We start from the raw sequence: 17,061 nt of genomic DNA on the forward strand, positions 1-17,061 counted from the left end.
CTGTCATAGCAGGAGTAAGTATGCATGATCCATGCCTTCGGCATGGGCTAGTTCACTGTACTTGCCAGGGGCGACGGGGCACCAAACATGCGGGCTGCGCCCGCATGTTTGGTAAGACAGTTGCAACGCTGCCTTCGGCAGCGTTGCAGGAGCAATAGGCCCTCCGCCCTGCTGGGGCTCGGGCCTAAATATAGCCGCAAGCGGCATCCAACGGCCCTCGCGGGCCGCCGGCCTTCCGACTCTGCGCTTTCGACTTGATAAAGATGGCGCCCTTATTGTGTGTTGAATAAAAAAAGAACTTGACAGACGGCGACACATTGGACATGGCCAATCCAGTGCAAATGAACACAACTGTCAGTCAAATTTGCTGCGCCGCCGCACAGAGACCGTAGCACTTGGAATAAAAATATGGATAACTTTTGATGCTCCGCTTGTGTAGATGATTTTCCCCAAATATGAGCTTGATCGAGCTATTGCCCACAGAGGAGTTCATTAAAGTGTGAAGCATAAATGTGAACATTTCAAGGATTTGGCGTTTTTCCCATTTGTGACATATATTTGCGGCTCTACCGCACAGAGACCGTAGTATTTAAAATCAAAATATGGATAACTTTTGATGCCCCGCTTGTGTAGATGATTCTCCCCAAATATGAACTTGATCGGATAATCGCCCTAGGAGGAGTTTGTTAAAGTGTGAAATGTAAAAATGTGGTCATTTTAGAGATTTTGCGGTTTCCCCATAGGGATAACATGGGATGTTTCTGTCAGCGCTACGGCTACGCTTTACCAAATATGACTTTGGCTCCCATACTTTTAATTTGGGGATGGCAAATGAGAATTGTGTGCAAAATGTCATGTCATTTGGAAAAACTCTTGTTTATAGGCCACTCTGAAGGCCAAATAGTCCAAATTCTGCGAAAAGTTTGCGGCTCAGCTGCACAGAGACCGTAAATGTTATCCATAAAATTTGAATAACTTTAGATGCCCCACTTGTCTAGAGGAGGTACACCGATTTTGAGATCGGTGGGCCAAACGCACTAGGAGGACTTTGTTAAAGTGTGAAGCGTAAATGTGAACATTTCAAGGATTTGGCGTTTTTCCCATTTGTGACAGTGTATTTGCAGCTCCACGGCACAGAGGTCTCTGTGCCGTGTAGCACTTAAAATCAAAATATGGATAACTTTTGATGCCCCGTTTGTGTAGATGATTTCCCCAAATATGAACTTGATCGAGCTATCGCCCTGGGAGGAGTTCGTTAAAGTGTGAAGCGTAAAAATGTGGTCATTTTAGAGATTTCGCTGTTTTCCCATTTCTGACATATATTTGCGGGTCCGCCACACAGAGACCGTAGCACTTAGAATCAAAATATGGATACCTTTTGATGCCCCGCTTGTGTAGATGATTTTCCCCAAATATGAGTTTGATCGGCCAATCGCCCTAGGAGGAGTTTGTTAAAGTGTGAAGCGTAAAAATGTGGTGATTTGAGCGATTTTCCCATAAGGATAATATGGGATGTTTCTGTCATCGCTACGGTTACGCCGTACAAAATATGACTCTGGCTCTCATACTTGTATGATCAGGATGGCAAATTAGAATTTTGTGCAAAATATCATGTCATTTGGAAAAACTCTATTGTTTATAGGCCACTCTGAAGGCCAAATAGTCAGAATTCTGGGAAACGTTTGCGGCTCCGTCGCACAGAGACCGTAAAAGCTATCCTTAAAATTTGGATAACTTTAGATGCCCCACTTGTCTAGAGGACGTACACCGATTTTGAGGTTGGTGGGCAAAACGCACTAGGAGGAGTTCGTTAAAGTGTAAAACATAAAAATGTGGATATTTGAGAGATTTTGCGGTTTTCCCATAGGGATAACATGGGAGGTTTCTGTCATCGCTACGACCCTGCCGTAAAAATTTAGGCATTTTTGTGATTGGCTTTTGTGATTGGGACGGCAAAATAGAATTTTGGGTAAAGTTTAGACAATTTTGGTAAAACTAATTTTTGACCTTCAATGTTAATTTAAAGGTCACTCTGTAGGGGGCGCTATCGCGGCCATTTCAATTTTGTCAGCCTAAACTGGTCCAAACTAGAAAGTTTAACAACTGATTCAAATTTGGTCCTAATCGGACTGGTTTTGATCAAATGGGAGCAATTTTTAGATCTGCAATATTCCAAAATAAGTTGTCCAACTTTGCGGCTGCGCTGCACACAGACCGTAAAAGGTATCTCAAAAAATTGGATAACTTTAGATGCCCCACTTGTCCAGAGGACGTACGCCGATTTTGAAGTCGGTGGGCAAAACGCCCTAGGAGGAGTTCGTCAAAGTTTGACGTGAACAAAATGGCTAACACAGCGTATTTTCATTTTCAAAGGAAGATGGCAGCCATAGGGTAAGTCCGGGGGCGTGGCCACAGTAATATTTTTTTTTTGTCCTCAAGAGAGGAATGCGTGTCCCGAATTTCGTAGCTCTACAACAAAGTTGACCTCGGGGCGTCTCCCATAGGCGCAATGTATTTTGACTTTTGTCGGTGGCGCTGTCGCGCCATTTTTTAACGAAAAAAAAAATGGCCCAGAAAAAATCCAATTTTTCGCCGATTCTGAATTTTGGGCAAAGTTTGGTGAGTTTTTGAGCATGTTCAGGGGGTCAAATTAGAGCTCAAAAAGCAGAAGAACAAGAAAAATAATAAAAATTAAAGCCGCAAGCGGCATCCAACGGCCCTCGCGGGCCGCCGGCCTTCCGACTCTGCGCTTTTGACTTGATAAAGATGGCGCCCTTATTGTGTGTTGAATAAAAAAAGAACTTGACAGACGGCGACACATTGGACATGGCCAATCCAGTGCAAATGAACACAAGTGTCAGTCAAATTTGCTGCGCCGCCGCACAGAGACCGTAGCACTTGGAATAAAAATATGGATAACTTTTGATGCCGCTTGTGTAGATGATTTTTCCCAAAGTAAAGCTTGATCGAGCTATTGCCCACGGAGGAGTTTGTTAAAGTGTGAAGCGTAAATGTGAACATTTCAAGGATTTGGCGTTTTTCCCATTTGTGACAGTATATTTGCAGCTCCACGGCACAGAGACCGTACCACTTAAAATCAAAATATGGATAATTTTTGATGCCCCGTTTGTGTAGAGGATTTTCCCCAAATATGAGCTTGATCGGGCAATCGGCCTAGGAGGAGTTCGTTAAAGTGTGAAGCGTAAAAATGTGGTGATTTTAGAGATTTCGCTGTTTTCCCATTTCTGACATATATTTGCGGGTCCGCCACACAGAGACCGTAGCACTTAGAATCAAAATATGGGTAAGTTTTGATGCCCCGCTTGTGTAGATGATATTCTCCAAATATGAACTTGATCGGACAATCGCCCTAGGAGGAGTGTGTTAAAGTGTGAAGCGTAAAAATGTGGTGATTTGAGCGATTCTACGATTTTCCCATAAGGATAACATGGGATGTTTCTGTCAACGCTACGGTTACGCCGTACAAAATATGACTTTGGCTCTCATACTTGTATGATCAGGATGGCAAATTAGAATTTTGTTCAAAATATCATGTCATTTGGAAAAACTCTATTGTTTATAGGCCACTCTGAAGGCCAAATAGTCAGAATTCTGGGAAACGTTTGCGGCTCCGTCGCACAAAGACCGTAAAAGTTATCCTTAAAATTTGGATAACTTTAGATACACCACTTGTCTAGAGGACGTACACCGATTTTGAGGTTGGTGGGCAAAACGCACTTGGAGGACTTTGTTAAAGTGTAAAACATAAAAATGTGTTAATTTGAGAGATTTTGTGGTTTTCCCATAGGGATAACATGGGAGGTTTCTGTCATCGCTACGACTACGGCGTAAAAATTTAGGCATTTTTGTGATTGGCTTTTGTGATCGGGACGGCAAAATAGAATTTTGGGTAAAGTTTAGACAATTTTGGTAAAACTAATTTTTGACCTTCAATGTTAATTTAAAGGTCACTCTGTAGGGGGCGCTATCGCGCCCATTTAAATTTTGTCATCATAAACTGGTCCAAACTAGAAAGTTGAACAACTGATTCAAATTTGGTCATAATCGGACTGGTTTTGATCAAATGGGAGCAATTTTTAGACCTGCAATATTCCAAAATAAGTTGTCCAACTTTGCGGCTGCGCCGCACACAGACCGTAAAGGGTATCTCCAAAAATTGGATAACTTTAGATGCCCCACTTGTCCAGAGGACGTCCGCCGATTTTGAAGTTGGTGGGCAAAACGCCCTAGGAGGAGTTCGTCAAAGTTTCATTTTCAAAGGAAGATGGCGGCCATAGGGTAAGTCTGGGGGCGTGGTCACAATGATTTATTTTTTTTGTCCTCACGAGAGGAATGCGTGTCCCGAATTTCGTAGCTTTACGACAAAGTTGACCTCGGGGCGTCTCCCATAGGCGCAATGTATTTTGACTTTTGTCGGTGGCGCTGTCGCGCCATTTTTTGACGAAAAAAAAAATGGCCCTGAAAAAATCTAATTTTTCGCCGATTCTGAATTTTGGGCAAAGTTTGGTGAGTTTTTGAGCATGTTCAGGGGGTCAAATTAGAGCTCAAAAAGCAGAAGAACAAGAAAAATAATAAAAATAAAAATAATAATATTTTTAGCAAAAACAATATAGCCGTTTCCACTATAACAACAAATTATACATCGTTTGAAAGCTCTAAGCCTTCCCGATGCCGCCATGGGGTGGAATCATCATTACGAGCGCTTACGCGCTCGTCACTCCCTATTCCGTCGGGATGCCCCGCCCACTCCCCATAGACTTCCATTGATTTGAGCAGATACAAGCATGGCCCATGCCTGCGGCATGGATTCTCGCGTACGGGACGATGCCAGGAGGGTTTTTGGAGGAATGCAGCGCTTCGCGCTGCTGTTGTCAACAATTAGTGAATGGGCTACGCCCATTCACTAATTGTTGACTATTTCTGTCATAGCAGGAGTAAGTATGCATGATCCATGCCTTCGGCATGGGCTAGTTCACTGTACTTGCCAGGGGCGACGGCTGCCTTCGGCAGCGTTGCGGGAGCAATAGGCCCTCCCCCTGCTGGGGCTCGGGCCTAAATATAGCCGCAAGCGGCAATGATCGGCCCTCGCTACGCCGCCGCCACGCCGCAAGAGGAGGGGGCGCTAACGCGCCCCAATTGTCCTTTTATTACGCCTACTGCTGAATCTGTGACGCTGTCACATCTTCTCCCCTTTGTTTTACCATCAAAAAGCAATTTTATTTTGAATTCTTGGCAAAATGTGCGGCTTTGCCGCACAGACACCGTGACTCTTAGAATAAAAATGTGGATAACTTTTGATGGTCCACCCCTGAAGATGAGTCTCACCAAATTTCAGGTTAATAGGGCTGACGCCCTAAGAGGAGTTTGTGAAAGTCTAAAGTGTAAACATGTTCTGGCGATTTCCCCATTGGAATAACATGGAAGGTTTCGGTCATCGTTACGGCAAAGCCATAACAATTATGACATGGGTCTCATTGACTTTTTTGATGGGGATTCTAAAATTGAGTTGTGTGTCAAATTTCATATAATTTGGCAAAACTAAACATTTAACCTCCATATAAAATCTGTAGGGGGCGCTGTGGCTCCAAATTAATTTATTTCACTTCAAGTTAGTTTAGGGCAAAGAGTTTAACAACTGATTCTAATTTGACGCAATTCGGACTTTATCTGCGCAAACGGCAGAAATGTTAAATTTGGGAGATTTCTGAAATTCTTGCTACAGTTTGCGGCTTCGCCGCACAGAGACCGTGACAGGTATCAATGTAATTTGGATAACTTTTGATGTCCCACTCCTCAGTAGCATTTTCACCAAATTTCAGCTTTTTAGGGCCAACGCCCTGGGAGGAGTTCGTAAAAGTACGACGTTTGGAAAAACTCCGAAGTCATGTTTAGCCATTTTTGAAGCAATATGGTCGACATTTGGTTGGGCGGACGGCGTTGCCGTAATAATATTTTTTACTTCTCTTGTCACCATCTACCTCTGCGCCAAATTTCATGATTCTACGATCAGATTTTTTTTGGGTCATTTCCCATCTCTCAATGCATTTTTGGTATATTTGGGGGCGCTGACGCGCCAATTTTTTTTATTTTAGAAAAGGGAAATAGCCAGAATGTAGAGAGGCATGATTTTTAGAGGTGTGCAAATTTTTGTGACTTTTCGTCAATGTTCACTGGGTGAAAAATAGGGGGGTTGGTCCCGAGAAGAAGAAAGAAAGAAAGAATAATATTCCGATACGAAAACAATGTTTCCCATTTTCCAAATATCATAAACTATACATTTTCGGAAAGCGCTCGCGCTTTCCTACCTCATGGTGTGGGTCCCTGGTCACTGACGGGTACTTTCGTTAATTTTGGGTGGGCTCCGCCCACTTTGTGTTTTTGGCCCTCTATACAGTAATAATGTTCATTTTTGCATTACATGCTTATATGCACGGAACATGCACGGAACATGCAAATGAGTGCTTTATATGCGGTCGTCATCTCAATGTAAAGTGCTCGTTTAGTGCGCACTTTTGCACGGGCTTCCCCCGTTTACAACGGTAATGTTCCATTTTCCTACTACTAATTAGTATGCACGGGGCGTGCATGAGTGAAGGAGTGCGTTAGTGAGTGTTTGGAAGTGGGCGAGCGCTTCGCGCTCGATTTCGTGCGCACTACGTGCGCACTTTCGCAGCCGTGCTTCGCACGGCCTTACGAGATTAATAGGCCTCTCGCCAGCTTGTGGCGCTCGGGCCTAATTAAAGCCGCAAGCGGCATCCAACGGCCCTCGCGGGCCGCCGGCCTTCCGACTCTGCTCTCTGCATTTTACAGAGTTGGCGCTAACGTAATTGTCTAAGAACTAAGACAGCGACACATTGGACATGTACAATCCTGTGCTTAACCAGTGCAAATGAACACAAATGTTGGTCAAATGTGCAGCTCCAGCGCACAGAGACCGTGACACTTGGAATAAAAATATGGATAACTTTTGATGCTCCGCTTGTGTAGATTATTTTCCCCAAATATGAACTTGATCGAGCTATTGCCCACAGAGGAGTTCATTAAAGTGTGAAGCGTAAATGTGAACATTTCAAGGATTTGGCGTTTTTCCCATTTGTGACATATATTTGCGGCTCTACCGCACAGAGACCGTAGCACTTAGAATCAAAATATGGATAACTTTTGATGCCCCGCTTGTGTAGATGATATTCTCCAAATATGAACTTGATCGGGTAATCGCCCTAGGAGGAGTTTATTAAAGTGTGAAGTGTAAAAATGTGGTCATTTGAGAGATTTTGCGGTTTCCCCATAGGGATAACATGGGATGTTTCTGTCATCGCTACGGCTACGCTTTACCAAATATGACTTCGGCTCCCATACTTTTATTTTGGGGATGGCAAATGAGAATTGTGTGCAAAATGTCATGTCATTTGGAAAAACTCTTGTTTATAGGCCACTCTGAAGGCCAAATAGTCCAAATTCTGCGAAAAGTTTGCGGCTCAGCTGCACAGAGACCGTAAATGTTATCCATAAAATTTGAATAACTTTAGATGCCCCACTTGTCTAGAGGAGGTACACCGATTTTGAGATTGGTGAGCCAAACGCACTAGGAGGAGTTTGTTAAAGTGTGAAGCGTAAATGTGAACATTTCAAGGATTTGGCGTTTTTCCCATTTGTGACAGTATATTTGCAGCTCCACGGCACAGAGACCGTAGCACTTAAAATCAAAATATTGATAACTTTTGATGCCCCGTTTGTGTAGATGATTTCACCAAATATGAGCTTGATCGGGCAATCGGCCTAGGAGGAGTTGGTGAAAGTGTGAAGCGTGAAAATGTGGTCATTTTAGAGATTTCACTGTTTTCCCATTTCTGACATATATTTGCGGGTCCGCCACACAGAGACTGTAGCACTTAGAATCAAAATATGGATACCTTTTGATGGCCCGCTTGTGTAGATGATTTTCCCCAAATATGAGCTTGATCGGACAATCGCCCTAGGAGGAGTTTGTTAAAGTGTGAAGTGTAAAAATGTGGTGATTTGAGCGATTCTACGATTTTCCCATAAGGATAACATGGGATGTTTCTGTCAACGCTACGGTTACGCCGTACAAAATATGACTTTGGCTCTCATACTTGTATGATCAGGATGGCAAATTAGAATTTAGTGCAAAATGTCATGTCATTTGGAAAAACTCTATTGTTTATAGGCCACTCTGAAGGCCAAATAGTCAGAATTCTGGGAAACGTTTGCGGCTCCGTCGCACAGAGACCGTAAAAGTTATCCTTAAAATTTGGATAACTTTAGATGCCCCACTTGTCCAGAGGACGTCCGCCGATTTTGAAGTCGGTGGGCAAAACGCCCTAGGAGGAGTTCGTCAAAGTTTGACGTGAACAAAATGACTAACACAGCGTATTTTCATTTTCAAAGGAAGATGGCGGCCATAGGGTAAGTCTGGGGGCGTGGCCACAATGATTTTTTTTGTTCGTCCTCACGAGAGGAATGCGTGTCCCGAATTTCGTAGCTTTACGCCAAAGTTGACCTCGGGGCGTCTCCCATAGGCGCAATGTATTTTGACTTTTGTCGGTGGCGCTGTCGCGCCATTTTTTAACGAAAAAAAAAATGGCCCAGAAAAAATAAAATTTTTCGCCGATTCTGAATTTTGGGCAAAGTTTGGTGAGTTTTTGAGCATGTTCAGGGGGTCAAATTAGAGATCAAAGCGATGAAGAACAAGAAAAATAAATATAGCCGCAAGCGGCAATGATCGGCCCTCGCCACGCCGCCGCCACGCCGCCGCCACACCGCCGCCACGCCGCAAGAGGAGGGGGCGCTAACGCGCCCCAATTGTCCTTTTATTACGCCTACTGCTGAATCTGTGACGCTGTCACATCTTCTCCCCTTTGTTTTACCATCAAAAAGCAATTTTATTTTGAATTCTTGGCAAAATGTGCGGCTTTGCCGCACAGACACCGTGACTCTTTGAATGAAAATGTGGATAACTTTTGATGGTCTTGAAGATGAGTCTCACCAAATTTCAGGTTAATAGGGCTGACGCCCTGGGAGGAGTTTGTGAAAGTCTAAAGTGTAAACATGTTCTGGCGATTTCCCCATTGGAATAACATGAAAGGTTTCGGTCATCGTTACGGCAACGCCATAACAATTATGACATGAGTCATTGACTTTTTTGATGGGGATGCTAAAATTGAGTTGTGTGTCAAATTTCATATAATTTCGCAAAACTAAACATTTAACCTCCATATAAAATCTGTAGGGGGCGCTGTGGCGCCAAATGAATTTATTTCACTTCAAGTAGGTTTAGGGCAAAGAGTTTAACAACTGATTCTAATTTGACGCAATTCGGACTTTATCTGCGCAAACGGCAGAAATTTTAAATATGGGAGATTTCTGAAATTCTAGCTACAGTTTGCGGCTTCGCCGCACAGAGACCGTGAGAGGTATCAATGTAATTTGGATAACTTTTGATGTCCCACTCCTCAGTAGCATTTTCACCAAATTTCAGCTTTTTAGGGCCAACGCCCTGGGAGGAGTTCGTAAAAGTACGACGTTTGGAAAAACTCCAAAGTCAGGTTTAGCCATTTTTGAAGCAATATGGCCGACATTTGGTTGGGCGGACGGCGTTGCCGTAATAATATTTTTTACTTCTCTTGTCACCATCTACCTCTGCGCCAAATTTCATGATTCTACGATCAGATTTTTTTTGGGTCATTTCCCATCTCTCAATGCATTTTTGGTACATTTGGGGGCGCTGACGCGCCAATTTTTTTAATTTTAGAAAAGGGAAATAGCCAGAATGTAGAGAGGCACGATTTTTAGAGGCGTGCAAATTTTTGTGACTTTTCGTCAATGTTCACTGGGTGAAAAATAGGGGGGTTGGTCCCGAGAAGAAGAAGAAGAAGAAGAAAGAAAGAAAGAATAATATTCCGATGCGAAAACAATGTTTCCCATTTTTCAAATATCATAAACTATACATTTTCGGAAAGCGCTCGCGCTTTCCTACCTCATGGTGTGGGTCCCTGGTCACTGACGGGTACTTTCGATAATTTTGAGTGGGCTCCGCCCACTTTGTGTTTTTGGCCCTCTATACAGTAATAATGTTCAATTTTTGCCTTACATGCTTATATGCACGGAACATGCAAGAGATGGGGAACGTATTCGTGAGCTACTTAGCGCAAATGAGTGCTTTATATGGGGATGACGACCGCTTCGCGGTCGTCATTCCAATGTAAAGTGCTCGTTTAGTGCGAACTTTTGCACGGGCTTCGCCCGTTTACAACGGTAATGTTCCATTTTCCTACAACTAATTAGTATGCACGGGGCGTGCATGAGTGGAGGAGTGCGTTAGTGAGTGTTTGGAAGTGGGCGAGCGCTTCGCGCTCGATTTTGTGCGCACTACGTGCGCACTTTCGGAGCCGTGCTTCGCACGGCCTTACGAGATTAATAGGCCTCTCGCCAGCTTGTGGCGCTCGGGCCTAATAATAATATTTTTAGCAAAAACAATATAGCCGTTTTCATTATAACAACAAATTATACATCGTTTGAAAGCTCTAAGCCTTCCCGATGCCGCCATGGGGTGGAATCATCATTACGAGCGCTTACGCGCTCGTCACTCCCTATTCCGTAGGGATGCCCCGCCCACTCCCCATAGACTTCCATTGATTTGAGCAGATACAAGCATGGCCCATGCCTGCGGCATGGATTCTCGCGTACGGGACGATGTCAGGAGGGTTTTTGGAGGAATGCAGCGCTTCGCGCTGCTGTTGTCAACAATTAGTGAATGGGCTACGCCCATTCACTAATTGTTGACTATTTCTGTCATAGCAGGAGTAAGTATGCATGATCCATGCCTTCGGCATGGGCTAGTTCACTGTACTTGCCAGGGGCAATTAGTGAATGGGCTACGCCCATTCACTAATTGTTGACTATTTCTGTCATAGCAGGAGTAAGTATGCATGATCCATGCCTTCGGCATGGGCTAGTTCACTGTACTTGCCAGGGGCATGTTTGGTAAGACAGTTGCAACGCTGCAATAGGCCCTCCGCCCTGCTGGGGCTCGGGCCTAATAATAATATTTTTAGCAAAAACAATATAGCCGTTTCCACTATAACAACAAATTATACATCGTTTGAAAGCTCTAAGCCTTCCCCATGCCGCCATGGGGTGGAATCATCATTACGAGCGCTTACGCGCTCGTCACTCCCTATTCCGTCGGGATGCCCCGCCCACTCCCCATAGACTTCCATTGATTTGAGCAGATACAAGCATGGCCCATGCCTGCGGCATGGATTCTCGCGTACGGGACGATGTCAGGAGGGTTTTTGGAGGAATGCAGCGCTTCGCGCTGCTGTTGTCAACAATTAGTGAATGGGCTACGCCCATTCACTAATTGTTGACTATTTCTGTCATAGCAGGAGTAAGTATGCATGATCCATGCCTTCGGCATGGGCTAGTTCACTGTACTTGCCAGGGGCGACGGGGTACCAAACATGCGGGCTGCGCCCGCATGTTTGGTCGAACAGTTGCAACGCTGCCTTCGGCAGCGTTGCGGGAGCAATAGGCCCTCCGCCCTGCTGGGGCTCGGGCCTAAAAATAATAATAATATTTTTAGCAAAAACAATATAGCCGTTTCCACTATAACAACAAATTATACATCGTTTGAAAGCTCTAAGCCTTCCCGATGCCGCCATGGGGTGGAATCATCATTACGAGCGCTTACGCGCTCGTCACTCCCTATTCCGTCGGGATGCCCCGCCCACTCCCCATAGACTTCCATTGATTTGAGCAGATACAAGCATGGCCCATGCCTTCGGCATGGATTCTCGCATACGGGACGATGCCAGGAGGGTTTTTGAAGGAATGCAGCGCTTCGCGCTTCTGTTGTCAACAATTAGTGAATGGGCTACGCCCATTCACTAATTGTTGACTATTTCTGTCATAGCAGGAGTAAGTATGCATGATCCATGCCTTCGGCATGGGCTAGTTCACTGTACTTGCCAGGGGCATGTTTGGTAAGACAGTTGCAACGCTGCAATAGGCCCTCCGCCCTGCTGGGGCTCGGGCCTAATAATAATATTTTTAGCAAAAACAATATAGCCGTTTCCACTATAACAACAAATTATACATCGTTTGAAAGCTCTAAGCCTTCCCCATGCCGCCATGGGGTGGAATCATCATTACGAGCGCTTACGCGCTCGTCACTCCCTATTCCGTCGGGATGCCCCGCCCACTCCCCATAGACTTCCATTGATTTGAGCAGATACAAGCATGGCCCATGCCTGCGGCATGGATTCTCGCGTACGGGACGATGCCAGGAGGGTTTTTGGAGGAATGCAGCGCTTCGCGCTGCTGTTGTCAACAATTAGTGAATGGGCTACACCCATTCACTAATTGTTGACTATTTCTGTCATAGCAGGAGTAAGTATGCATGATCCATGCCTTCGGCATGGGCTAGTTCACTGTACTTGCCAGGGGCGACGGGGCACCAAACATGCGGGCTGCGCCCGCATGTTTGGTCAGACAGTTGCAACGCTGCCTTCGGCAGCGTTGCGGGAGCAATAGGCCCTCCGCCCTGCTGGGGCTCGGGCCTAACAAGTGTGTTTTCTTAGTAGTGACTTAAATACATCGAAACCAGTTGGTGGATCAAGTCAAAGCAAGCCGTTTTAACATAAGCCATTTTAGCAGTGTACGCCATATCCACTCTACAGAATCTGCCATAGACCAAGTGTCACAAAGCTGACATTTCCATTCTCCATGACGGAAGACAATACAGTAAAGTAAAGTCCAGAGTAAGTTGTCAGCTCCTTGTGCCCTGTCAGCTCCGACTCTCTCAGTGAAGCAGCGTGGGTGATGGCGCAGTGATGATGGCAGTGACTGGAGGCAGGTCACTGGCCCTCCGACACACATCTGCTAATGATGTCCCTGCAGAGGATGTCCTGGTGATGGGTACAGACTGCTCAGGCTTCATGCTCGGTGTCTAACCACACTGCTGTGTCGCTGATTAAAACCATGTAATAACAGTGAAGACGGCTGCGGGAGATCTGAGGGTGGATGATGATTTTGGGGACAAGAGGAGTAATATAGTGTCTAATACAGAGATTGTCAACCCTTGTCACACAGTGGAAAAGATTTAAAGGAGCTCCAAGGACTCCAAATACTGAATAAACTGTACAAAAATAAAGTTTATGGTAAAAAAAAAAAACTATGGCCCTGTTTACACGGCAACTGTGGTCAGGAAAACGTACCATTCACTGCTAATTAACTGCATTTAGATGTAAATTATAAGGTGTGAAGATGAACTCTTTAAGGTGTAAGAAGCTGCACTACACATTGTCTGGTGAAATTGACACACTGCACTACACTGCAGAAGGAATTTTACATTCTGTTTACAACTTGGAGATAAGTTTTAAATTGTGTGATGTTATGGGGCATGGCTGCTGCACGCTTAAGTTAAAGTAAGCCATTATTATGATTTTAGCCCCCTGCAGACAGCTGATCACTGTACAAAATTGGGCTATGCTGTAATTTCTTGGTGGATGAACCGGTTTCTCCAGCGTTTATGAGGTCAAGATGGCGTCCCGTCCCCAAAGAAACGACCTCTTCCACCATCTTCAGCAGAGCACGGACTGTATTCAATGACCACGTTGTTTGTAGTTGTGTGAAAGAGGCCAATCCAATTATGAAACATGGCGGATTTGTGAGAACTCGTGGCCGTGTAAATAGCCCCTAACTTAAAACCCTAATCAGTTCCGGACAAGGACAGAAACAAGAACATGGAACAGAACTACAGTAGAACTCAACCCGTTCTGAATCAAATCTTCAGCTACGCCCAGTAACTAATGCCAGCTAATGCCAACCTAAGATTAACACATCCTTTAATCCAAATTTGGCCAGGCTGTGTGTGTGGTAAGTGGGTGAAACGTCTTACTTAAAGGGCACAAGGGAAGCACAAAGTAAGCTAAGCAACAAATAGGGCCATTTCCTTCTATATTTCTAGTCTGTTTTTACGATTCAAGTGAAATCCATGTACACAACAAATTAAAAAATGTCTTGGCGAGACGATCTAACGCATTGACACATCCCCTACATGTACTATCAGTGGTCAGTAAAGTCATATTTCTTACGAGCAACATTATTCATGCGCATACATCCAGTCGTGTGAAGAAGGCCTTCATATCTGTTTACCCATGTGGAGTGACACTTGATTAACGGTAGCCAGAAGATCAGACTTCGCCTTCAAATGACACCAAAGATTCAAGAGCTTGCAAATAATCATTCATTTTTGCATGCAGCGGATCAATCTCGCTGCAAAACCTCCGCTCTCTTTCAAATGCCACTCAAAGCTTGTATGGGTTGCACAAACACAGACTAGAAATGAGGTAATTTAGAGGCAGACTGGAGAGGAGAGCGCTGGCATTGCCCATGGTGGCGATATGAGAATATGCTCGGGCCAGAGGACTCGGCTAGCTTCAGAGTGGCAAAGTGCTGCAGGGCCCGCGGGGAAAATCCGCTACAAGGCTAAAAACACAGGCGCCCACTGAGTTACTTTTACAAAGGGAATAAACAGGAGGCAGCAGCGCACTCAAGCACGCAGCACTAAAAACAAACACACTGCTATACCAAAATAAACAAGACAGGCGCAGGAAGTGAGAGGCAAACGTGGATGTGTGCAGAGAGGAAAGTCAAAGCAAAGTACAGGAAAAGCAGCCCAGTCTCCCACATCACAAGAATGCAAAGTCTACTGAAAGTAACGATAGGACCATAGGGAGAATACATACTATGTGTACTTGTGCAATCATGTGGACATTTAAAGTGCTAATGCTAGTATAATTGTTGTTATTGAAAAAAGTAATATTTACCGCTACAGATTGTTGTTTTATAGTTGCACTGTAGTGGCATGTTGGTGGTGGACTCCATTGTAAAGGCTTTTAGCTTTTAAGGATATTTTTTCCACAATAACATGTGTAACCAATTTATTGAAGTTCTATGACTTGAAAAGTTTGTTAAAATAAGCTAAAGAAAATACTTAAAAAAATACAAGATGGATGTAAGTTGTATTAAGTGGTTTTAAGGCATACTTGTAATAAAAAAAATAGTAAAATAATGAGCTCGGTGTGTAACAAATGATCACTGAATACCACAGGATGTTACACTGTCCTGTCAAATGGGCCAAAAAAAGAAAAATAGTTCACACAAGGACATTTTAATTTTAAAATTGCATTTCTATATTTAGTTGTACTGCATATGTGTCTACTCAAGTAATTTCAAACATTAAATATGTATTTATTTAAGTGTTATTTTTGTATTACTTGCTATTTTGCACTATAGATTGATTGTGTGAAAACATTCAAAATACATTTAACATTTTTTCTGGATGTGATAAAACAAATGCATTTTTGTTTTTGATCGAATGGAAAAAAGTGCTTGTCCTTAATCTGTTAGTGTACTACATGTAATCTGTTAGTGTACTACATGTAATCTGTTAGTGTACTACATGTAATCTGTTAGTGTACTACGTGTAACATTACTGACAGAAAACACCTTACCGTAACATAACCCTTTGATCTCCTCGAATCCGGGCTGGCACACACACTTCCCGATGGGCACGAGCCACTCCCCCTCCGTGCTGCAGTGCATTCTGGGAGGCTCGTACAGCGGCAGTGAGTTATTGACACAGTGCCCCACCACCTCCACCAGCTGCGACGCCTCAGAGCCGGGGATGGTGTCCGGAAACTCCGCCAAACTCTTCACCAAAAATGGACACCGCTTATAGAACACTCTCACGGACACCAGCGCTATGCACGCTCCCAAATCCTGGAACGCTAGGTAGACCCCTTTCTTTGTCAGCGGGCCGAGATCTCGAACTTCCGTGTTCAGTTTCATCACGCGATCGCCAAGGTCTAGCTCGGTGAAGCTCTCATCCGCTGCTATGGTGTCTATCTTGATATATCGACTTTCCTTTAGAACCCAATCTTCTTCGTCCGTTATCCCGACCCCGTCTCGCAACGCACCCTCCTCGTCATCGTCGCCGTTCGTCTCATAGTAGTACATGTTGAACGTTTCTTTGCAGGTTCCCACGCCGCCTGGTAAGCTGTTGCAGTCTCTCAGGGTGAACTTGAGCTCTATGAAGACTCTTTGGGCCCCCTCGGTCAGGATCCAGTTGGTGTGGAGCCAGTTGTTCTGGTTCTGCTCCATGACGCGGCACACTTGGTACGTGTGGATGGGAGCGTAGTCCTCGTCCACCTCGCCGATCTCCTCCCACTGTGGAAAGTGAGAAGAGAGTAGAGAGTCAGCGGTTTGGTTAAAGCTTTATTGTGGAACATTGTCTTAAGGCAGCAAGGGTGTATATTTCATCCCTTAAGAACAGTAAATCTAGTAAACAAGTACTTTATAATGATAAGATAAGATAAGATATTCCTTTATTGTCCCACGTGGGGAAATTTCATTGGTGCAACGCAAGAAGATACAGAGGTAGATACAGAGGAAAAGAACAGATCACTTATAGGAAGTCTGAAAAACACTTTCAGTAGAAGATCTCCTATAAACAAAAACTCCCATAGACAAATGAATAAATACATAAATACCATTGCATGTGATCACGACAGTAATGAGCTCAAATGATGAATGTCCAAAAAAAGCAAGCATGGAAAAAGCAAGCATGGCTGTCTGTGTTCTTACTGCAACAAAAAGTGGCTGTACTCAATTTTTTGTCCATGTACAGACATCATAAAAAACGCTCTTTGGGTCAAAATGAGACCACTGTGTGCTGTTTGCATCCTATTACAACTCATTTATTGTCCCTGGACCAGGAAGTACGCTATTGGCATTTTAGTTATTGTTAAGTGCAAAACACAGCTCTGACAACTGAAACTTGTGAGAAGCACATCAAATAATTGTGTTGTATAATTAGGATGCTCAGAATGTTCTGCTCTGAAAAAGTGAGGAATAACTCTGTAAACCACTGTAAACAAATATTTAAAATGAACCAATTATTTTCCACATCTTTAAGAAGGTAAAAATCAGTTACAGCACATTTAAGTAAATTCA

General features: G+C 44.1%; 1 protein-coding gene across 1 annotated transcript in view; it reads right to left on the bottom strand.

Moving 5' to 3' along the window:
- The window catches only part of LOC140368254 (ephrin type-A receptor 5), a 120,556-nt gene that overhangs the window by 81,021 nt on the left and 22,474 nt on the right, over positions 1-17,061 (bottom strand). The window contains exon 3 of the mRNA XM_072455216.1: positions 15,561-16,275. Within this exon, the coding sequence (XP_072311317.1) occupies positions 15,561-16,275 (715 nt within the window). The remainder of the gene's footprint in view (positions 1-15,560; positions 16,276-17,061) is intronic.

The sequence above is a fragment of the Eucyclogobius newberryi genome, unplaced genomic scaffold (genome assembly GCF_026437365.1).
Source record: "Eucyclogobius newberryi isolate DKJ021-1_F unplaced genomic scaffold, fEucNew1.0.hap1 SCAF_2, whole genome shotgun sequence".
NCBI classification, from domain to species: Eukaryota; Metazoa; Chordata; class Actinopteri; order Gobiiformes; family Gobiidae; genus Eucyclogobius; species Eucyclogobius newberryi.